Raw genomic sequence first — 24,141 nt, forward strand, 5'->3', positions numbered from 1 at the left:
GTTAAAGGTGCTGGGAAAAAAGGCAGGATTATTAAGAGAGGGCATTTCAAAGGCTCTAGTAGGAGTCGGATACCTAACTCCCCTTTGTGCCTTGTAAAATGTGTTCTGCAAATACTACCAATTCACACATTACTGTGGGCATCCAAGGTGTATGGAAAAAAGTAACTGCATTTCCGCAACTTCTTTTTGGTTTTTACTGTCCTGTTCTTATGAATACTAGGAAACAATGAATCAAATGTATTTATTTAGAACAGTAAATCTCAATGAAGCTGCCTTGGTATAAATCAAGCTACTGTATGCCTTTAGGAGGTTGATCAGTGTGGAGAGAAAGGCAGCAGGTATTGAAGGCATAATGTCTTCATTTGATACAGCCCCTCCTGGGTGTTGAGGGAAGTGTGTGTTCTGGATTTGATTTTGTCTTCTGCTTGCACTTTCCTCCTGCTGTTGGCCAGTGAGAAGACCCTTTGAAGCCACTGTGACCTGAGGTTGGGTTGTATCCTGTGTTCTTCGGGAGGAAAGAAAAGGACTTCAGATCTCCCATGTATCCTCTAGTCCCTGTTTGCAGAGGCAGGCATCTGTGTGGCTGTGTTTCAGAAGTGTTCCTCTTTTTATAAATTCTCATTCAATAAAACAAGCAGCTGTAGTGTGGTTCGATTATCTGAGCTGTGGATCATAGCAGGAAATGCTAGGAAGTGGCTGGTCTCATTGCGAATCGCTGTTATTATGCACCAATGGTGAGAAGGTGCAAATGGGCAATGAGATTGCAGAATGGGCAGGGACAGTGGCACCTTGCAGGAACGTGAAGCGTAGTCAGCTGTTTTGGGTCAGGGAAGGAGTTGCGTAAGGTGAAAGCAGAATGATGTTTTGTAGCTCCACAGGTGCATCTTTCACCGTGTCTCAATGAACACCCCTGCTTGTTAACTAAGAAAAACTAAATTCAGATGAGCTAATGGATTTCTGTTGCCTGGACAGTGATGAGTAGCAAGAAACTGACTGAACGCAGTAAGATGTTAAAGGGCTTTGTGGGAGACTGGGACATGAGGTTGAACAATTTCTGGTTAAAAAGTACTGAGCTGAAAGCCATGGAGGCTGTAATTGCAGAAATAACATAGTGATGGTGGAGTGAACCAGGCCTGTCTTCCCACCCGTCTAAACCCAGAATAGTTAGAACAGTTAATTCTCTACATGTCATCAGTCTTCCCTGCCATGACTGTCAGCAGTGGCGGCTATAGCGTAGTGGTGGGACTCCAGATGCTGAGGCAAGACTTCTGGTTCTATGTGAGCTCCTGAGCAGTAAGCTGATAGCAGCACCTTCTCCAGAGTGAACTGGGCTTTCTTTGAAGTGGTGGCTGAGAGATGCAAGACTTTCATGGTGCTCCATGTCCCATTTCTTTTTGGACTTGTCACCTAGTCAGCCTGAAAAGTTTTCTGCTTTGGTACATTTAGTAGGTATTTACTCATGTTGTACAGACCTTTCTTTCCCTTTGGTGGTCACGGTGCTAATGTAAGTTCTGTAGGTGCCACTGTTGGCCTCAGTCTAGTTCCCTGCTGCATGACCATAAGAATGTTGTAGTTTGTAATGGAATTAACTATCTTCTCTTGCTCCAGTAACGAATTTGTCTTTTCCATTTGACAGATATCAGGGTCAGGGTGGGGTACTCTTTTGCAATATACTCTTGCACAGGTACTCTTTTGCAAATGCTCAGAAATGAAGGTAGCTCTTTTTGCTTCTGGTATGTATGTGGATGTAAATCTGTGCTGTTTGCACTGCCATCGTTAAATGTCAGCAGCACAGTTTTGGGCAGTAACATGCATTGCCTTCTAGGAAGCATATGATAATGATTTTTTTTAATGATCCTGTAAAGTTGTGGCTGTGTATATTTACAAAGGGTATAATTTGTGCTGTGATTGGAGTACAGGCTCAGAATATGGAAGAATTTTCCCATCAGATCAAATGAAATTTCAGTCTTAAATTTCTTGGCAGACGTTTTCAGAAATAAAAATCTAACAGTGACAATTATTAAATTCATGCAACATTAACAAATTGCCCTTTAACTCTATTTGACTGTCCTTGTGTAGCTGCTTTCTGTATGCTGACTTACTTGGTTGCAAGTTAAACTACTTCAAAGAAAGTGCTAATAACTAGTTTAGACAAGAAAAAAAAAGTACTGCATTACTCAAGGGTAAATAGAGTAGGTTTTAGTGATAGAGTATGGTTTTCTGCAGCAAGAAAACTAATTCCTTAGTGTCTTTTAAAATGCTATGAAGGAGTAAAGCATTAAATACTTGATAAATGTACTCACATCGTGACTGATCTGTTAGCATAAGATTAAGTGGTTTTGGCACTTTCTGTAATGGTACTCATGCACATATCCTGGAATTGCTGTCAAGATTTTCAGTGACATAAAAACCTCAGTCTCCCCACTTGTGTGTCATTTCCCTTTCCTCCCTCAGCAAATTTCTGAGAAGACCCTTGGAAACTTCATGGAACTTTTGAAAATGAAACTTACTCCCCTAAAAGCTGTTCGGACCCTGGCTGCAGCACTGGGCAGCACGTCGCCTGTGCAGCGCTTGCCTGCAAGTGTGCTGTGCTCCGTGGCTCCCCGAGCAGCCGGGTGCATTGCTAGTGCTGCTCACCCCCACCACCGCGCACACTTCCTTCCTTCCACCCACTTCCCCCACCCCTGCCTTGTTTCACACCTCTGTTTGTTCCAAAGTTCACGTTGTCCTTTTTCTCTGCCTCCCCACTCCCCGCTTTCTTTTTAACAGCAGGAAAGAATTTCGTACACACCTCCAGTGAGCCCGGTACCAAATTACACTTCCTCGTCACCACTACATGTCCCAGTGCCTCCAGCGATCAGGATGGAGGAAGACACGATCAGACTGCCAGCACACCTGCGTGAGTGTCAGCGTGGAAGCTTCTTACGTTCTTGGATCGAGGAGGGTGCGGGGTGGGATGAGGAGGTGTTTCTATTTTTATGGAAGAGATCAGGGAAGCCCCTGGCTTTAGACTTTATTAAAAAAAAACACAACAAAACACAAAAAAAAACCACAAAAAACCCAAAACATAAAAGCTCTAGCTGATTTGATTTTTCTAAATATTATTTTTAACCAAAGAAAATTACTTTTAAATACAGTACATTATATCACCCACCCACCCCATCCCCTGCACCCCTTGTCAAGGATTTGGCTTATTTCTCATGACAGGCACAAATGTGGAGGTTTTGTTTTGATGGGAAGTGTTATGTTTCTTTCCATGGTATAGGAATTGCTCAGCAATATGCTGACACAAGGTCAGAGTTTCACAAACTGTGGCAAGTGGGGTACATTTGTGCTGTGTGTATTTTTCAGGTTGTTACAGGTCTCAATATTAAGTACTTGTAGTGCCCAGGCTCTCTACTACAGAGCGTGTGTGCTGACAGAGGCAGTGGGAAAGGAGGAAGAATGAGCTTAGCTGTGCACAAAAGGATGCTGCAAAGGAGGAAGGGCATATCACTGACATTGGAACAAAAACTGGAGCTGGGGGCAAGGCGAGAGCCAGGAGCTTCCTTGCTGAGACAATTCAATGTTTGAGGAATAGGAAAGGCCAAGGGCTGTTGGCCAGCAAGATGTGAATTAGTGAGATAGGATGGAGGACAAGGAAAATGGGAATTTTCCTTTTTGGAGGGGAAGCAGTTCCGATATAAATTGAGAGGGTTGAAGTAAACTTCTGTCAGGTGTTGCATTCCTAGGGTACTTGAGCTACATACAACAAGCAACAAAGCCAGGAGCAAATGTAACTGTGTGTTGCTATCTGACAAACAGGTTTGGGATTTCTGAGGGACGGGAAAGGTCCATGTTTATCACAAAGTGTTCTCATTCCTTTCCTTAGCTGTCTTCCAGGCACACTCTTCTTCTGGATGCAAACTGGCCTCCCAGTGCTTCTGTAATCCCATGCTCGCTCCCTTGCTGGCCACTGAGATGTTCTGCCCCAAGGTCACTTGTTGCCCATGCTGTGTTCTGCATGGTTCTGTTTTCATCTGCTGCTGCCTCTTGTTCTCTTCTGCCTGTGCTGCAGTATAGCCCACGTTATACCTTTTCTGTGCTTTCTGATGGGAACGAGAGCTGGTGCTGCAACATTTCTGGCCATGTCTGGTTGCTGCCTGAGTATTCACGAGTTCCCATACCCTGCTTGCCTGTGCATGTGGCTGCTGGCCTGTTTCCCCAGCCTGGGGAGGACTTGTTGCCACACTTAGCAAAGCATAGAAATGCTGTGTCAAAACTTAAAGACACAAAAAACCCAACACAGAAGCAGTTCTTTTCCCCACTGGCACTTTCAATCCCCTGAGATGATTTTTTTTTTTCTCTTTGCATTAGTTGATACTATTTACTTCTGTGGGAGCCACTGTCTGTCCTCTCCACAGCTAGAATCGTGGCTGGCTTTCCAGCTACTTACTGCCTTCCCCACTGGGTCTGGCATATGGACAAGGCAGGAAGGCATAGACCCTGGATACTGAAAGGGGTGAAGGTGTGTGTTTACTACCTGCTTCCTTCCCATCAGCTAGTCAGCATGCTAGGTAGTGTGAAGTTTATGCAGCTTCCTCTCAGTGAAGACTTTTTATCCAATATTTTTAGGTGTGATTCAACCTTTCACCTTAGTTGTTATTTTTTTTTTCGTTATCTTTTGATTGGCACATTTTTAAACTTGCAAGGAGGCTTCTTTCCCATTAGTATTTCCATACCAGCTTGACTTGGAGTGTGAAAACATGGATGATTAATCATTAAATATCTATGGAATAGTTTTTCACAAAGTTAGTGTCTCAGGTCATAAACAACACAGAGCACATTTACATAGCCTTACTAGTTGTAGTCCCTGTCAGTACAGTATTTTTTAGCTGAGTATGCAGTCAATATTGACCCAAACACTGTCACCAGTCAACTGGTGTTAGAACAGCCAACACTGTTAGAACCACTCTTCAAAGTATATAGATTCATAGTTAGGCCAGAAGGGACTAGTATAAATTCCTAAAACAATCTTTGATGTAACTTGACTTACAGAACTTCACACAGTAACTTGTCTTGTGTTTAGGTCCAGTAACTGAGCTACAACACGTTATGCAGAAAGATTTCTGCTCTTTCTGTAAAGACTTCAGTGATGGGGAGGATATAAGGTCTCTAGATGTTCTTTCAATGCTTAATTATCCTCCTTATTTGCCTTTTTTTTTAAGTGCCCTATTTATAGTTTGAATTAGTCAAGCTTCAGTTTCCAACTATTAGATCTCATTATCTCCTTTCCTGCTAAATATTGTCAAAAGACTACTCCTGATAAAGGTGCTTTTAGATAAAGACGCTTCTTAACCATTTCTTAGCTAAACTGGATAGGAGGAGAGGTTCTGAAGGCTGTCAGTCTTCCTGTAAAGCTTCCTAATTTCAGATTCTTTTTGTACCATCTCTGTGAACTGTTTCCAGCTTCAGACATCTTTCTGGAAGTGAGGATAAGAGAACTGAAGATCACATTCCAGGAGTAGTTTTCCTAGTACCAGGTATAGAAATAATAAAGCGTCTTTTGGATCTCAGGTAATGAGGTTTAAGACATATTAACATGGGATTTTGCAGTTCCTGCGTGGACCCCTTGCATTTTATTTTATTTTTTTTAGAGATGTGTCTCAGAGACAACTTTGATCCTAAATCCAGACTACCTTAGAAGTCAGGTGAAATAGCTAATTTCTTGTTCAGGCTGTGATACTGTGTGTGAAGATTTGGATTTAGAGCCACAAAGTCTGAGGGTTTTCTAGATCTGAGATTTTGTTTGGTTCTAGCCTTATTGTTGTTTTTGTTGAGCAGGAGAAGCATTCAACCCTCACTCATTCCACTGCAACGGGGAGATATGGTAAGTTTCTCCAGTCACACACAGAGCTGATAGCTTGTCAGGTCTCCACTCATTCTCTGTTTCCATGACTTTCTGATGGCATTTATGAAAATAAAGTCAGCGTTCAGTCCAAACTCGTAGATCTTCATTTCTGCTAGCTTGTAAGTTCAGGAGATGCGCTCCAGGTGCAGATGAAAACAGCAGTTGTCCCAGGCAAAGATAGAACTAGAGAGAAATGTTTCAGATGGAACATGAAGTGCACTCTGTGGATTTAGACAGTGTTTTATGCCTTCCTATTAGAAATTTCACTGTTTCTAATGTTTAAGAGCACTCTGAAGGTGCTAACAGCCAGTAGTGTCAGGACAATTAGTAGAGCAATTTCCTTTGGTGCAATAAATTATTTCTCACTGTTTGGTGAGCAAATGGGTCTTGACTATACTGAGGTGATTTCATCCAGAGACTGGAAAAGGGAGAAGTGCAAAGTTTTAGAAAGGTGGAATGCAAATCCCTCTTGGCTACAAGTATGCAGTGGAGGACTGCTTCTCTTTGGTCGACATAGCTAGAAATATGTAGCGAACCCCCTTTTTCTTGGGGTGTTGTGAAGTTACTTTCCCCTTCTCACACAGCCTTTCTTATATTAATTAGCTGCTTTCTTCCCAGCCTGCCCTGTTCCTGTAGTATCGAAGTACAATCAGTCTTAACTTTAAAGCTCTGGCATAGTGAGAATAATTTTCTGATAATACACATCTTTCTCTGACACTGCATTTGTCTGTAAGGGAATTTTGAACCATACTTTTAAACATACTTATTTGCCTAACAACTACTGCATGCCTAGTAACTGAGTATTGGGGGCATTGTAAACAAACTATCAGTAGGGAGCTGGAGAATATGCTTTCCTCTATTTTAGATATGTAGTCAGAAAGTACAGTGATCTCCAGTTCGCTCTTTGTCCCTTGTGTGTATGTTGTGGTAGCTTTGGAGCGTATCTGATCTTCACTAGACTACGCTAATGTCAGATGGAAGGAGTATTTGAAAAATGGAGATATTTACCAAGATGAGCAAGTTCAGCTCTCACATACAGCTCTGCCCTTGGTGCCTTCTGTGACCTTGGGCATCTTTTTTTAGTTTCCCCACCGTAAAATATAAAAACCCATGAGTGAAGAGACTGAAAAGTTTTGAAAAGTAGTGCAGTGACTGCCCAGGTATTGTGATAATGAAGAATGCTGAGACTGATGGAAGCTTACTCCATATTACCATGGAAAGAAAGTTTGTTTTGGTGCTGGGGTTGTTGTGGTTGGGTGGTTGTTTTTTTTTGAGGGGTGGGGGTAATTTTTTTTTGTTGTTGTTTTTATTAAAACCAATCTTTTTGTCTGTCTGGTACAGCTTCATTAATTACTCATTGTGTACTATGGCCAATACCTTGTGGTAAAAAGATCTTGGGACTGGGTAGAGGATATAGCATTTAAGAGATGGATATGAGGACCCTTCCCTGTGTCTATTAATATACTCTGAATCAGAGAGAAAATAGCTTTTTCCTTTTTTGTAACATGCAAGATGAAAATAAGGTGGTTTGTCTTCTACAACGGCAACTAAATATGTGCTAAAGGCTTCATGGTTTTCTTTGTCTCCTTCAACATAAAACTTCTTCAACAAGAGACACAGAAATAATCAGTACTGAAAAAGGACTTCTTGCAAGCCCTGATCCTGTGCAGCAGCATTCCCTCTTGCACGTTTCTGTCAGTTTGTACAGTCTGATTTTTATCTCTGAAGGGCATCTTCCCTTGGGAACACGTGTGTGTTTGTTTAGGGAGATGGACCTCATGGACAAAGATTTCACAGTGTTTTCTATTGATACAAGCATGAACAAGAGTTCATTTCTTCCTCTGAACTAATTACTCTTCTTTCTTTACTGTTGGCATCCTTCATATGCCTGCAGCCCATTATCATAGCAAGGCACGCTGCACATACTTTTCTGTACACAAGAAGCAATTATTCATGGCAGCAACTAATTTTTCTTGCTGTTGCTTTTTTCTGAACCCCCAGCAGCCTGCACTGATATTTAGAGTAAAATGACACACTCTAGATGTCAGGGTACATGCATCTCCTCATAGGGAAGAACTTTTACATGGGGACTGCAGTGTCATCGACTTGACTGCACTCCCCTTTTGGGGGCTTATGGTGGTGGCAGTGGTGGTGAAAGCTAAAGACCTATTTGTAAAATTGTTTGATTACTTTCTGTTTCAAATGTAGGCTTAGGTTCTGTTCTTTGGTTTTCCACTGTGCAATGTGTTCCAGGCCACAGATGATTTTGATGAACCTCTGAGTATCCAGATCTGATCACACACAGCTAGTGAGATCACATTTTTTGTTTTGTCCTTACTGTCTGTTCTAGTGCCCTCATTAAGGAGGCCAGAAGTGAAATTTGTTTTCTGCAATGATGATATTAAAAGTTTTTAAAGAGTGTTTCATAGGAATCTTTCTGCATGTCTATTCATATTGGTGTTTGATACTCTGATTTGGTGGGGACCAGTCCTGTAGCTTTGTATTGAGTCAACATCTTTGTGACCCTACCTGTACCACATTGTGCAAAAAAGCCCTTTGTATAACCCCCAACTGTGGATGTGAATGTAGAGCAGGCCAGACAGTTGGGCTCTCACTTGGGCAGGTTCTTTAAACTAAGGTATTTATCAGACTTGAAAGCAGTTTATTACAAGTTTCTTTCTCCTGATAGCATATTGTTGCTTATATGCATCATTTGTGTTTTAAGGGCACCAGTTTTCTTTCTTTCTGTCTGTCTGTCTGTCTTTCTGTCTTTAAAGGAAAAGGAATGCAGGAAACAATTAAGAGAAGGAGGAGGAAACAACACTGTCAGGGTTGCCAAGGATCCATTTTTTCTGTATAGTGTTTATTAATTATGCTGCTCCTTTTATTAATCCTTTGGCACCTGTTAATTATTCTACAATTTTGGCTAGCAGCTGGAAAGCCACTTTGAAGCATCAAGCATATTGTTATTTAGTTACTAGAATATTCAATGCATTGAACTGAAAATATGTTGTGAGACGGGAAGAAAAGCCCTTCACCCTAAGTCACATTTAGAGCAGCAAGCAATAAAAATATTTGCTTTGGAAGGATCTCTGTGGAACAAAATTGACTGACGCACATACAGGGAAAATAAAATAAAAGCTGCATAAGACAAAGGGACTGTGAGAAGTGGCCAGAGTATCAAATTAATGACTCTGAGACTAATCCTGGTCCCACTGAAATGAGTGCTTAAATTCCCACTGATTTTAGTGGGATCTAGACTGGCCTCTTTTTCAGATTGTTGGCTCCTTCCAGTCACCTCTTTGGTCTTCTCTGATATTATGGCCACTTAAGCCTTGTTCCTCCCTGTTACTGTCCTTTATGTACTTGCCTTTCCTCCTAATCTGCTTTTCACCTTAAACTTCATTCTGTCTCTGGGTAGCTAGTCCTTTCCTAACCACTACAAACCCACTACCAAAAAAAATAAAATAACCCAGAACAGTGGCACTGCTTGCTAGCACCTGACTGCAGTATTTAATCTTCTTGATGTTGCATCTTCATCTTCCACCATAGGTTTTTCTTGCATGTTTCTATTGCGAGCTATCCAGGGCAGGGCAGATCTGCTTTCTCTGTTCAACTGTGCCTCATGGTCTTTCAGTTCATAACTTGTAATAATCTGTTGACATCTGGGACTGTGGAAATCCCATCCATCCATCCTATCAGCCTCAGTACTGGACCATATTTCAGTCAACCCTGGTGAAGTGACTGGGCCTGGTTCTTTCATGATTGTGAGTTACATCCAGTTGTTAGGCAAATGGGATGAAAATCACATGCCAAGGAGACATCAATTATGCCTGCTTCTTACCTGAGGTAGGCTCTTCCACAGGCAGCCTCAGGTGTTCATCTGGATTTAACTGCTTGACTCCAGCCTGCCTCCTGAGTCTCAGGCCAGCTTTGAAGCAATCATATGGACAGGCAGTTTGGATGGGTGGGAAGCCCAGTTTCAGATTCACTCTTGTACCATGACTGGGCACAATATAGTTGCTGCTATTTTACTTGAAAGTGCTTTGCCTGGAATATGTTGAACTGAGGCGAGTGAAACCTCATTACTGATCCAGCTGGGAAAGCTGTGGCCTTTGGATCAGGGAAATCCAGCTTTGTATTTTTCTGGCCATGGTGTTTGTACATCACCTGTGGAAAACTGAGCCCCTTGTCACTGGGTTTGCATCTGGATGACTCAGGGGCCACCTCAGTTGTCATCCTTGATGTAAACAGCTGGTGAGTTGAACTCTAGATTTGTTAGCTCCTAACTGCTGTCTGGTGACTGTGGCAGAGGCATCCAGGTTAAGTGTGTAAAAACTTGTAAAGGGCCAGTGCTCTGAGCTGGTTTCTGCTTCTTGAGAGAGTATTTTAGAGTCAGGTGCTCTGGTTTTTTGTTTGTTTTGCCTTTTTTTTTTTTTTTTTAATGTACCTGGTTATTACCCAGACAGTGTTAACACAGAGGTTTCTTGCACCGACAGTCCCCAGTGGAAGTGTGTAGAAGGATGAGATTCTTCCTGCCCTGGTGAGAACTTGAAAAGCAGTCCTGAGGTGGAAGGGCGAGAGACCTGTGCTTCAGGGTACAGGTAGCTGGGAGTGTCAAGAGTCCCAGTGGTGGTAAGCCAGTCTTTTACCTGCCTGGAAAGCTTCACTTAAGGGTTTTAAATCTTCAAAACACAAATTTGCCTCTATTCAGAGGGGAAAGGGAGCCATGTCACTTTAATCTGGGATTCAAGCTGATCCCTTGTGGAATTCCCCTGGAAAGTATGGGGAGGAATAAGAAGCAAAAGCAGCAGGACATTTATGGTATTGCTGGGTTTGAAGCATTTTTAGCTTTGTCTTAAAGGGATGCTGTCAAATCAGTGAACCTAAAATTAGCTTGCTTTTCTCTTTCCATCCCAAATGTGTCTGTTTAATTTCCCATTTGTGTTATGTTATAAATGCTTCCATGTTTTTTCTTTTTAAGAAATAAAATTAATGTAAAGAACCCAGCATTCATAAATAGCCCTACAATTAAAGAAAACACAGAAGAGAAACTGTGTGTAAGCCATGACTAACAACTCCACAATAACAAACCATTGTGTGGTGAGCGCCTTGCAGCAGAACACAAGTGTGGTAGAAACCCCTGTGGAAACAGCATAGCATACATGTGATGTCCACTCCCTTAATAAAAAAGAGCTGAGTCTCTAAACATTGGAAGAGAGCACCACTGTCCAGCCTTGAGGGAGCACATCTTGTGTGAGTAGAAACCTGCTGCAGCTTCAACGTACCAAGAATTAATGTAATAGGTCATGTCATGTGTATGCATACACACAGAGAAACCAATTATTTGATGCCCTTTATGAGAGGCTGGATTTCTTTCTGTACTTGTATGTCTTCTTTTTCCCGTGTTGACACTCCTTCTGGTGCTTAACAAATACAGCCTGACAATATCTCCATTAAACGGAATTTTACACCCATTTTACAGCTTGAGCAGAAGAACTAAATGATTTGTGAGTTCGTTGAAGAAATTTTTGGTAAAATGATTCTATCCAGGTTTAGTGACCCAGTCCAACACCTCAGCCAAGAGCCTCTTCTCAAGATTATTTTCCAAAGATACTTGGGAGGGGGAAGCACTTGTGCATCAGCCCTTCCACTGTTGTGGATGCTTATGTGCTGTCTGTCTTTTATGGGAGGAATATGTCTGAATGTGCTCACTCCTCATGTAAACTGTTTTGTGCAGGACTAGCACGCTGTTATTAATGTAGCAGTGATCCTTGTTCAAGAAGGTATGAGTTATTTATATATTTACTAGTCATATGATTGGTGAAATTGTGAGTTAATAACAGTCTCCATTGATTGGCTTTCTAGAGTCAAAGCATTAGGATACTTGCTCAGTTCCAAATCTTTGTTTATGAGTCTTTATGCATAAAAATCATACCTCAGGAACAGCCCTAAGCACCCTGTTTTATTTAGTGCATATGCCTGCCTAGTTTTGATCTCCATATATTTTTGTATCCTACTGAAAATTGTGTCCATTCTGCACTGGCAGCATGATCAAGTGGCTCTATGGTAATTATACAGACCAGAAAATGAAAATGTTAAATTACGCCATGACAAGTTAAAATGAAATTAACATCTCTTATGATTAACCAACATATTCTTCCTGCCTTCAGAGTCCACAGGCATAGTTTGGGGTGTTCTGCAATATGGAGAGGTAGGATGAGGGACTTGGTGGCAAAATTCCAAAGTTATGGGTGTTGATTTGGAAGCAGTGCAAGTCTTGCTATTTGAGGGTTTATTGAGTAGATCCTCATAGACAGAGATTCACTATCCAAGTCCCAGAGTTAGTTGTAGCACTGGATCCCACGTGCTGCAAAAACTGGAAGCAATATTCTACCCATGGCCAACATGGCCTTTGTGCTGTCCTGGCACTGTGGCATGCAGAAGGGGATGGTATCGGAGTACAGGCTTTTGGCATTACATATACCCTCCTCAAAGGAAGAGTGGTAGTTTCACTGGCTTTTGGACTATGCATCACTGGACATGCCCTTGGGGTGGAGGAGGAAGCAGGGAATTGGGTGACAGGAGTTCAGCTGGGAGGGTCTGACAACTATACTGACCACAGCGAAGATCTTCTCTGAAGTCCTGGTCTGAACAAACGAGTTTGAGTCAGCTCTTTTCCAGAGTGACACATTTTGCAAATGCTTTCTGGTAAGGATAAGCTCTAGGAAGACGCTTATTTCAGGGGAAAATAGTGTAATTTCATTACCAGCACTGTAGTATCTCAACATCCAGTAAAGAAGGTTTATTTTCTTAACTTATCAATATGTTCTCAGCATTCTCCCTCTTTCAGTTCTCTAGAAGCATTTTTTTATGTTTCCCTCAGGTGTCTTAAAGCTTCTTGTTTGCAGAACAAACCTCCCAGAGGGGCTGTGGCCTGGCCAGAGCACTGACATTTTATTTTAAACCCACCAGCAGCAAAAAGACAGAATATTTTTTGAAGGGAAATTTCCTTTTTGGGTTTTTGTATCCCTGAAAGAATTTCCGATGTAGGCAGACAGTAATTCCCAGCTACATACTTCCTGATAAGGAAACAGCTCCAATAAATACAGCTATAAATAGCTACCTTTTTATTTTTTAAAAATGTAGGGAGATTTGTTTAGCCTTTCTTTCAACAGTTTGAAATAAAGGGACAGTGTAGAATAAGAATCTTAGGTTTGGCATCCATTGGCTCTTTGGGTGAATAAATTAAGATTTTAATCTGCATCTGTATGTTTAATTGTGTAAAGTTTCGATGTCTGTTTATTTCTGCTCATCATTCTGCCCATACTGTAAAAGGAAAAGCCACCTCCTTTTTAATATGGTATAGGTAAATCGCATTTTACTTTCCTCATGAGAGAAAAGGATTACCTGCTTTAAGCAGAACTCGTAATGTTTTTGCTATGTGCCTATATTTTAGCGCTTCTGTATATATAGTTTTAGGTGCTTTGTCATCTCAGTAAGTAGCATGATCTTCAATTGCAGTTTTTCATGTTTACTGTGGATATGCTGTAGCAAATTCATAGTTAGACATAAATTTCCTTTTTTCTAAAAGTAACTTGCTGGGACAATTTTGTGCAGTTAGTTTATAAACCTGAACTTTCTGTGTTCTCCCCACTTTTTCTGGTTCTGTGTCATGTATTTTTAATGCCATGCCTTTCACTTTGGACTCTTGCTAAAATTCTATTTGCCGGTCCTGCTTTCTTTGTTCTTTTAACAATGCCAAATACACAGTACCTTAAGAAAAACAAATAATTGTCTACCTACACAAAAATGTATAGGTATTAATAAATATGGTGCAAGGGTTAGTGTGACAATGTCTTTGCAGGTTAGATTTCAGGCCAGCTGTACCTGTTATTCAGATTGCAATTGAGAATATATTCCTGTACACTGGCTTGATTGTTTTATAGAGGATGAGTCTTCTTCATGAATCACCTTGATCAGCACTTGGACTATAGTTAGATCTTTGTTTCTGTCCTATGGTGGGGAACGATCTGTGGGTCTGCTTGCAGGCTGGCAAGTCCTGCATGGCTGCTGATGGGCAGGTGTCTCCAGCCAATTCCCAGGGTGTGTCTGGGGACGGGCTTCTTCACAGGGGGTGTCAGTGGCTGGGGCGTCCTCTCTTCTCACTTGCTCCTGTAATAAACACTCTCCCTAGTTTTCCTGGGGCGGGTGAGGTGCCTGCAGTGAGCTCCCTGCCATGCAGTGCCAGTTGCGCCATGGCCAAAGCCCCCAGAAGGGCAAGGGTGCAACTTCCTTAGTGCCTGGAGTCAGCGAAGAGTTGAGGCCCAGCAAAGCAGAGAGGAGGTTGAATAATCTCCCTTTTCCTCCTCCTCCCGCTTTTTCTTTCCAGTGATTCCACAGGATCTTATGACTTGTGGCCAAATCCTACCCACAAGGGCACTCAGCTGCTGTGGGCCCCTCCTCTTGGCCCGCTGATTGTGCTCCCAGCTGGCCCAGAGCCAAACAGATTGCACAAGGCTGCAGCTGGTGGAAGATCCCTCCTTGTCCTTATCGTTTGTTGTTTGCTGAAATGCCATGGCAAGGCTCAGTATGTGCCCCTCCTCAAAATGTTGGTTGTGTAGCCCCTGAGCACATCACTTGTACTCTTTCTCTTTGTAGCTACCTGAAGGGGTTTTACCTTCTGCCTCTTGTGCTCCTCTCTTGGCTGCACTGGGAAGGTTGATCTGCACGTGCAGACCTTGCCACAACTCCTCAACAGGCCTGTGGAACATGCACAATTAATACGGTATTAATTAATTATGGGGAGAAGTCGCTGCTGGCACAAGAACCAAGGCTTGCAGCTTAAAGTGAATGCTTTGATGCTGAGCTTTAAAGAACATTTCCATCAACTCAAGCCAGCAGAGAGATTCTGTGATATTTAAACCCTCCCTCCGTACTGAGTCCGGAGCTCACAGTTCTGCCACCCTGCGCACTAACAACAAAAATAGTGGTGGCAGTGGAAGATTCAAAAAGCACGACTAGGGATAGACTCTCCTGAGTAAAATTGCACAAGTCCTAGGTGGAAACACTGGGGCTGAAACAGAAATGTTTTGTCGAGCCAGCTTAATAGATGCTTGCAGTGTGAAAAAAGGCAACCTTCTGGACACATAGAAATTGATAGTTCCCTCACTGACTTCAGCAGCTGCCACTGTTTTATCCAGAATATGTGTGTGTGTGAGCAAGTGTACAGGTTTGTGCTGTGCTTCTACTTACTCAGCCAATGTTTGGGGGAGGAGAGATGAAGGAATGACTGTGCCTCTTCGGTTTTATGCAATACTGTGAATTTCTCCCCTTCTACTTCCTCCTTCTCGGTAGTGCAGAAGGAAGTAGCCCTGCTCCCTGCCGTTCCACAAACCAGTTACTCATTTCAGTTCTGCTGCTTGAGTGGATCCTTGTGTATTTCCTAGTGGGGGAAATCTCCCTTTATGTATATAAGTTCCTCCTTCCTATTCTCTCTTATGTTCTGATTTCTTCCAAGCAATCTGTCTCCTTCAATTTTTAACCTCCTTGCTGGCTTTCGCTTCCTCTCCGTGCTTCAGTGAAGGCGTTTTGTCAGAAAAGCCCCTCTGTACACAGATACGTCTTTGTTCCCTTTTTTTTTTTTTTTTTTCTGTGTCATACTTCTTTGTATCTCACTTCCTTGGAAACTTCCTTAGTAGTCTTATTACCTCTGGGCTTTTAGCTGCATTACTATGGGTAGTCATTACTGTGTTGCTGGGTGTGTAATTGTTTAAGGCACCTTGATCTTTTTATGAGAGGTATTTTTTTTACTGCTCTTTAAATACTAATAGGCAGTGGTGACAAATATCGTTATTAAATACACAGAGCCTGTTTCATCACTCCTTTACAGCTTGCTTGGTGGTTTTTGCTTGTTGAAAGTAAGTGTAACCAAATCGCAGGAGTCATTCTCTCCTTCCAGTTTGTGGTGTTCTCAGGGATGCAATGCATGGTGTGTGGTAGTAGTGAATGGGTCACATGCAGTAGAAATTGTTCAAGGTTTGGTGCAGAATTTCAAGCCTTAGAGCTCAGCAAAACAGGACAAGGGATAGCACTCCATGTCTGTAAGAGCTGGAACATTTACAGTCCTCCAATTTTTACACCCTCTCTCTGTTTTAAAATCATAGAGAACGAAAAACAAGTGGAGGGACTGGGGGTGACAACAGAGGTAACAGTGACAGAGATGAGCATGTTTGTGATGGGCAGACCTGAAGCAGCTGGGCCATTAAAGGAGTCAGTATTTGCTGTTGGCCTCCTGCTGCACCATTATCAGTGTATGCAGTAGTGATGGCTGAATCACAGCAAGTTTGGTGGCTGATTCAGTTCAACAGAACACCCAGAAGTAAATCCAGATGTCTTTCAAATCGGTTGGATATGCAGTGTTGTGATGAACTCTCCATAATTATGATTTTCTTGTGAGAGTGCTGGGAGGATCCAGCCAGTCCAGAATAATCCTGAGAGCACAGTTCCTCACCTGTGACGTTTCTGGTGCTCCATCATTTGCAGTGAGAACATGCATGCACAAAACCCCCCATTTGAAAGGAGAAAATTTATTTCAAAGCTGAGAAGTTTTGGATTTACTTTTTTAAAAATCTGACACACTTCATTTATCTCTGTGTACATGTACATACTCAGATCCTGCAGAAAGGAGGCTTGCTGAGGTACTCAAGTTTTATGCACAGAGACTGTTACTCTTCCTTTTTCTCTTGAAGCTGATTAACACAACATGTTACAACCATTTCTTTTAGGCAGAGTTGTAAAATTACTGCCTATGATCAGAAAAAAGGGATACAGAAGATGGTGGAAGGCTCCTTCCATGCCAGATGCACTACCCAGTAGGCTCGCAATGCTGTCCTCCCCATGTCTCTGCTGAATTAGGCACCAGAGAGTGAGCCTGTGTTTGAGATGAGAAGCCCACAGTCAACAGAATTGTATATGGTTTGAAATCTCTACATTAGCTTAAAACTGTAGATGGGGCTCAATCAGCTGCATTTTATGCTTTCTTACTTCATGCACTCCATGGGCCACTTCCTGAAGACTACTAATCTGAAGGCTAATCCACAGTCTTTGCACCACTTTAGAAACTGAAATAATCAGTGTTATAACCTATTGTGAATAAAGGTAGCTCACACAGATAATTTTATCTTGAAGTGGCTGGGCCTGTACTCTGAAGCATTTTCACAGTACAATTTTGTAAGTCAGTATAATATCAACAGTGTAAAGGCTGCAAAAATACAGTTAGTGGTACAAAATCTGTCTGTTAACCAGCTCTAAATTACACATATGCTTTGTATAATTTGAGCCTCAGGACAGCCGCACTTTAATAGAACCTGACAACTGGAAGAGCAGGGACATCATCTTTCTCTGTATGAATAAAATGCCCAGCGTGTCTTTACCACTTGAAGCTATGGTCATCTACTAAATTAACTGCTCCCAGTGTCGCTCAGGACTGGGATGAAAGTAAGTTGTTCTTGTTTTAATAATACTTTCTCAATTCTTCTCGAGAGACAGCGACTTATTTATACAGGACCACAGCACAGGGAAGTCTCATCCACAAGGGTGTTGTGGTTGTTCAGCAGAAAACAATTACTGATGCGAGTAGCTCATGACTTTTTCTTGTGGTTTTACACTAAAACCTGTGAATGTCCCTTGACTGTAGAGTTAAGCAAAGATATTTGTCAGAAATCAGTCACCAGTCTCAAGTTTGTTCAGCAACTCTGCATTGATTTCATGATTTTGCACCAAAATTGTTAGGAAATTGAAGTTCTAATACAGTCTGGTTGAAGCTCATGGACTTCTAGAGAGGATTCTTAGTACCCTGAGTTTGTTCAAACTCAGTCCCACTCAGGTGTGGTCTCATTCACACTGTCATTTTTAATATGATAGGGGGCCTAGCTAGAACAGACTGCCTCCCCAGTTTTCCCATTCCCAGGAGACTAGAGCGGAGGAATGCACTCTGCAGGTCGAGGAAAAGATAGTTTTGTAAGTTAACGGGTTGGCAGGGAGAATATTATCATGTGGGTATGAAATCATACTTGATATAGAGAAGGTGAACAGCGAATGATTATTCACAGTTCCTCACAGAACAGCAAATCCGGAGATCCAAGATAAATCATTAGGCAACATGTCTAAAGAAACAAGAATGAGGATGCATCACTATGTGAAAGAAGTCATTGCAAGATGTTCTAAGAGCTGAACGTGTTAATGGATCTGGTAAAAAGGAACCAGATAAACCTGTGGAGAGAGGGGTAGGCCATTTGGTCAGTATGGAAACAGTGGCCTGGATGCAACCAACCACAGCTCATGATGTCCTTAAATCACAGATTACCAGAGACTAAGATAAGTAATACATATTATAGGCGAGCTTGCTTAATGTTTCCTTAGTCCTTACACTTTTTGCTTATGCAGCCATTTCTGAAGAAGACACTTGGCTAGACGGGTCGGCGATCTCTTCTAGTATGGTGGCTTTTACATTTTACCCCATCTCATTATCATCTCCAGTGATTTGACAGTAATGTGGATGCCATCCAAGCAGATATATGTTCAGTATGCATATGCAATGCCAGGGGGCTCTTTTAGGTGATAACTAACTCATCAGCTAGAGGCCACGGATAAAAGTTAAGTGGGGGGATTTGCCTTTAAGCAATTCTGACAAAAGTCTCTTTACACAACAGCTGACTGAATCACTGAATGTAATGCCAAGGGCAGCAACAGAAAAAAAAAAAGTCATGTAAATTAGCTGGCGAGGGAACAGGGCAAAGCTATCTGGTGAAGGAGGGAATGGGAGAGGAGGGCAGGCAGCCACCTGCTGGAGCTTCAGCTTCAAGGACCAGATCTTCCCCATCAAGTGTTTGAAAAACAAATTTTGAAGTTGAGACTGAGGGGAAAACGTGGAAGTCTCTCTCCCTAGCGTACAGGCCTCCAGTGGATTGTGGTCACCCCCGTATGCAATTCTGTTATCTCTGCCTAGCGTTTGTTTCTCCCACATGCCCTCAAAGACTCGCTTTCATTTTCCTGCTGTTGTCCAGTCCAAGATCCAGTTTGGCCTGTGCCCTTTCTATGGCCTTGTCTTGTCCATGTAACACAAATTTCAATTCTGCTTCCTCTCTTGCCCCAACCAACAGTTTGGGTTTCTGGGCACAGTCATTAAAAAAAGTTATTATTCAGTATTAACTTGCAGTTTGAAATGGTAAATTAAAAACTAACTGGAGGTCTGGCAGTGTTTCTGATCTGTGTCCCCTTTCCTGAGGTGCTCCATAAAATACTGTCTGTTGTTATTCACTCTGGCCTGGATGTTCTTGGCTCTCTCCCACTTAATGATTCACAAGATGTCTGTGAGATTCATTTTTGTAAATGTGGTTTCCCCCCCCTTCCCTCTGTATATTCTCCCCTCCCTTCTCCTTTACTTGTGAGTCTTCACTGCAAAAGTTCATTAAATAAACCCCATAGTACTTGTAAGGGGCAGAGTGCAGTCTCCGGTGTGCCACTGGAAGACATCTAAGATACGGTGCAAATTTTCCCCCTGATTTCCAAGTAGGGGATTAGAGTAGTGTGGGAAGCTTTTCTACAGTTCCCCCTCCTCTTCCCCTGTTCTTTCTCAATTCTTTATGTGTGCTTCTCTCCTGAATAGAGATTTTTTTTTTTTTCATAGTAAAGCCTCAGCACCTTGCCTCCTCTGAATGCTCCTGACTGGCTTGAGGGAGGGGGAAGCAGGAGAAAAGCTGGGTGTGGCGGGGTCCCTGCACGCTTGTGCGAGGGCAGAGCTGCTGATCCTGGCATGCCGGGTGCAGTAAGCAGGCAGGGGTGTTTGTGGGGCTTGCATGCCAGAGTCTCTTCAAACAGCTCTGCTCAAAGGCATGAGCTGGGCTCACTTCTGAGGGAAATTTCCTTTTTGGGGAAGTTGCTGCAAAGGAATTTCCTGTGTGGGCAGACAGAGCTTCCTGACTTGAAGGCTTCTTGGAAGGGAAACCGTTTCATAATGAAATGATAAATTAAAGACATACCAGCCTGGTTCGCTTCAAAACAGCTATTGAGAGAGCTCAGGCAGTGCACCATTATACTCCCGCGCAGAATGAAAATAAATTGCATCCTGACAGGATTCTCTATAGTGGAGCATATCCTTCCCACCAGCCTTCCTCTTTCTACATCTCGCTTTCCCTCCTCCTTTCCCTCTCCCCTGCTATTTGCTGCCCTCTCGTCTATCTTTTGCAGCCCCCTCTAACCAACCAGCAAAGGAGCATGATGCTGGAGATGGTTTTCTAATGTAGTCCTTTCTCCATGGAGCAGGTGGCTCTGGTTTAAGCCCTGCTATGCTGGCCAGCACAGTGAGGGCCCTGGATGTAAGACATAGAAATGGCATGTGGCTGCCATGAAAACTGGGTGCCGTGGTTGTGGCAAGGAGAAATTAGGGTTATCAGCAGTTTAAGTCAGTGCCTATAATAAGGAATGTCTTGGTGTGGTCATGAAAATAGCTGGGAGGAAGGGTTGCAGATATCTATTTCCTGTTAAATAAGAGGAAAAAAGGACCTTTGCTCCATCCCAGCCAAGACACAATGGAGGGAGGGCATCCCCAGAGAGCTTAGGCTGTTACAGCTGAGTTTTCAATAGGCACAAACTGGCTAATATTACTTCCCTGCTCTGCACCATCAGAATCAGTTGAAAAGTGAAGGCAAGCACTTGTGGGTGTCTGTGCTCTAAGGGATGCCTATAGCTGTGAGCTCAGGTGAACTGGGTGAAGAGCTTTGATTAGACTTCTTGGGTTGCTGAACACATTGTGCGTGCAGATGAAGGATATGATTTCAGATGGCATGGAGGTAGGGGGAACAAAGAAGCAAGAGTTTCATGTCACCTTTCTCTGTTTCAACTATATAATCTGGAAACTTGGTGGGTGAATCTGCTCACAATACCTAGTTCCACAAAGTGATCTGATGTGTGCTGCTACAAGTGTGGCATCAGCATTTTCTTTTCTCCCTTGAGAGCAGGCCTTTATTCCTTGCCTCCTATTCGGCTGGCAATTAATGGTGCTTTAATTCTTTGCAAGAGTCCCCTGAATTGGTGTGTGTTATGTGTCTTTTTCTGCCAAGGAGGCCTTATCCCTTTCCATTGCTTAGGAAGTTTCTTAGTTCTGAAACACTTAAATCACTGGCAGAACATTGCATGTTTTGTAATGAGTGTTGCAGTTTTGGGAAGTTTTTCTTAAAAAATGCATCTGCTGAAGTCACATGACAATGAAAGAATTTGAGTTTTTATTTGTGTTTTTTAAAGCAAGTTTCTGGCCTGTATAAAGAAATGCTAGAAAAGGTGATTCACAGGGCTCAGAAGTCAGGTACGAAGAACCCAAAGAAAAATTTGTATATGTGTGATTGTATGTATATGATACATTTTTATAGCTTTGGCAGTTTTTACTTTCTCTTTGTTGAAGGTGTGTTGCCTCATTTTCAGATTCTTGGGATTGGTAGTCCTGGAGATATTCAAGAAACAGGACTCCAGTATTAATTTGGGAAGTTACCTTGTAATAACAGTGTGTAATGATTCCTCATATTGTACAGATACACAGTGTAAAGTATGAAATGTAGAACTTTGCTCATTGTGATTGGCATACCACACCACAGCACACGGCCACGATGCATGACAGCACCGTGAAGGCAGATCTGACTATGTTGTGGTAAGGGCTGTCTTACAGCTGTCTGAAGGGACAGTGCTGCTGCTTAAATGAAAGTCAGGAAGGATGTGTCCCGAGAAGCCTGTACTAGGGACATGCCAGCCTCAGAGCTACAGTGTACAGGAGGTCCTCAGAGAAACAGACTTCTTCTGTATGGTACTAGACTCTTACTCATTCAAGTATATGAAACAGTTCCTAGCAGAAAGATCCTGACCATGGCTTGCATTTTTACCTAAACTGGTGAAAATTGTGTGGAAATACTCAAATGGCAACACTAAATATGGTTGTAAGTAGTACTGATCTTAAGAAGACACTTTCTGTAGTCAAGGTATGAACAGTATGGCAATACCTATTTTGTTTTGAATCTATTTTGTAAGACACCTGGTAACTTTTACTTGCAGTGCTATTGCTTGTAGAGGGAGAGATGGAGTTGAGGATGGTCTCTCAGAAACAGCTTCTGTGCCAGATACAGTGACTGTTCAGCCTGAAAGGGCTTAGAGGCTAAAATGTTAACATTTGCCTAACGTGGATGATATACCTCGGATGGAGCCTTGTGTGGGATATTTGACAGGCTTACTGCACAGCCTGTTTCACTTTGAGTTGTGAGGCACCAGAAATGTACTAGGCAATCTGACTACAAGAGTGAATAAACACTGGGCTCAGGACTTTGATGCTGTCACCACCTTTTGATAGCATTAAACTGATGATTAAAATCAACGTACCACATAGTGTTTGCATAAGTTGCTCCTCTTTCTGCCCATGCTAATGTATTTTGTTCAGCTGATCTCCACCTAAAGAAATGTCATTGCATTTTCTTTATTGCCTGCCTCTTTCTTAGGCTAGGGTGATGTGTGCCTCTCTCTGTCTGTGCTTGACAGCCTCAACCAGTTCTGGGATTTGCCATCCCACCTTCCCAAACTGTTAACTCCCAATATCTCATCTTTCCCTCCAGAAAAGATGGAGCTCATTTCTGTCGCCTTTTTTTTTTTTTCTGCAAAAACTAAACAGAATTACTTCTGATCTACTCAGAAATAAAACCTAGGTAACATCCTGCAATGTTGGCAGCCATAGCCATGCCAGGAGGAAATATGAGTGGGAGCACAATTGTTGAACTGCACACAGGACAGAACAGTTCCACCAAGTTTATTTTTGGTAACAGAAGTTTGCGTTGCTAATCAGATGCCACTCCAAGCTCACTATTCAGCTTAATGGTAGTGAGTTCCAGTAAACTGTGGGTGGGAGGACACTTAATTTGTGCTGGTTTTTATTGCTTTAAACGCACACAGTGTTTTTTCTTGGCACGATATCAAAAGAGTGCTGGAAGGAAATGAGGTAGAAAAAGGACATGAAAATCACAACTGCATGACTGATCTCTAAGGGTATTGTTCCTACTTCCACGTGGAAAGCCCAGAGATTCCTAGTAGATGTTCTTGCTGGGTTGGCAGAAGATGGAAATCTTGTATTTCACTTCTGGCAATAGTTAGTCAATAGGGATTTCTCTAATCAGCTAAAAACTAGCAGTGATGGAGTTTAAATAAATTGTAGGCAATTATTCCTATCATAGGAATCGCTTCTGCAATGCAAGGTCTTTGAGGACAAAGGAAAGACTGGAGAGCTGAGGTAGGATGCATCTTACTACCCTTGCTCTTGCAGGTGATGTTCTAGGCCTTATCTTGAGCTCTGTCCTTCCATGTAACATGTATTTCTTCTTGAAATGAGAAAGCTGGAGGTGGTGAGAGGTATAGCGCATCCCCACTCTGGAACAGTTCATTTCATTATATGCGTGTATGCTTTGGTGGAATTACTGCGACTTATCTTGTGAGACAATTAGGTCTCGCACATAGGAGGTTGGCATTCAGCCTCCATTTTCCTTTCATCAAGCTAAGTTTCAGTCTTCTGAATTACACTGACTCCGACCACTCTAAATCTGCTTGCGGGGTGCTTATACCAATTATTTGCAGGCATTTCTCTCACTACACTCTCTGCTTCTCCTACGGTGCTGCATGAAGTATGTGCAGTGTTTTTGAAAGCTCAGCAGATTTGGTCTTGGAAAGGTTGGGGAAGGAATATGCAAGCCAAAGATCATTTCAAAGTAGCCATTCTTTGTGTTCTTTTACTACTCTGACTTGCAGGCTGTCGGGAGAGTAACTGGTGTTTTATCAAACTGGATCTCACCCTGATCATTTGAAATGCTTCCTTTTTCACCTAACTGTAGTTTACAATCACAGATCTATTGCAGCAAGAAATGTTAACAGGAAAGAACTGTAAACACTCCAACTGTGTTTGACTTCCTCTAAATATCTATATGTTTGTGTTGAGGGAGTTATTCAATTACGAATAAAATAAAGCTTTCCAGTCAGCCCTGGGAGAGCCTAACTTTGAGATAGGTTCCTCTCTTGGGGATCCAGAGGGAGGGAGAATTACGTCTGCAGCAATGCTAGTTGGTATGTTGCCCAAGCTGTCACTATGGCAGCATTTCAACATGGCATCAGAGACAGCTCTACACCAGCTGCGTTTGCTTCCCATGAGAAAGTGGATTGGCATGGAGAAC

At 42.4% G+C, this 24,141-nt stretch overlaps 1 protein-coding gene across 4 annotated transcripts in view; it reads left to right on the forward strand.

Annotated features, from left to right (window-relative positions):
• ETV6 (ETS variant transcription factor 6) overlaps positions 1-24,141 on the forward strand; it is a 140,136-nt gene that overhangs the window by 44,733 nt on the left and 71,262 nt on the right. For 3 of the 4 annotated variants that reach the window (XM_037388239.1, XM_037388240.1, XM_037388242.1), the window contains one exon: positions 2,770-2,899. In XM_037388239.1, coding sequence (XP_037244136.1) covers positions 2,770-2,899 — 130 coding nt within the window. The remainder of the gene's footprint in view (positions 1-2,769; positions 2,900-24,141) is intronic. The other variant, XM_037388241.1, reaches the window with a different exon arrangement.

Source organism: Falco rusticolus, chromosome 5 (assembly GCF_015220075.1).
Source record: "Falco rusticolus isolate bFalRus1 chromosome 5, bFalRus1.pri, whole genome shotgun sequence".
Lineage (NCBI taxonomy): Eukaryota > Metazoa > Chordata > Aves > Falconiformes > Falconidae > Falco > Falco rusticolus.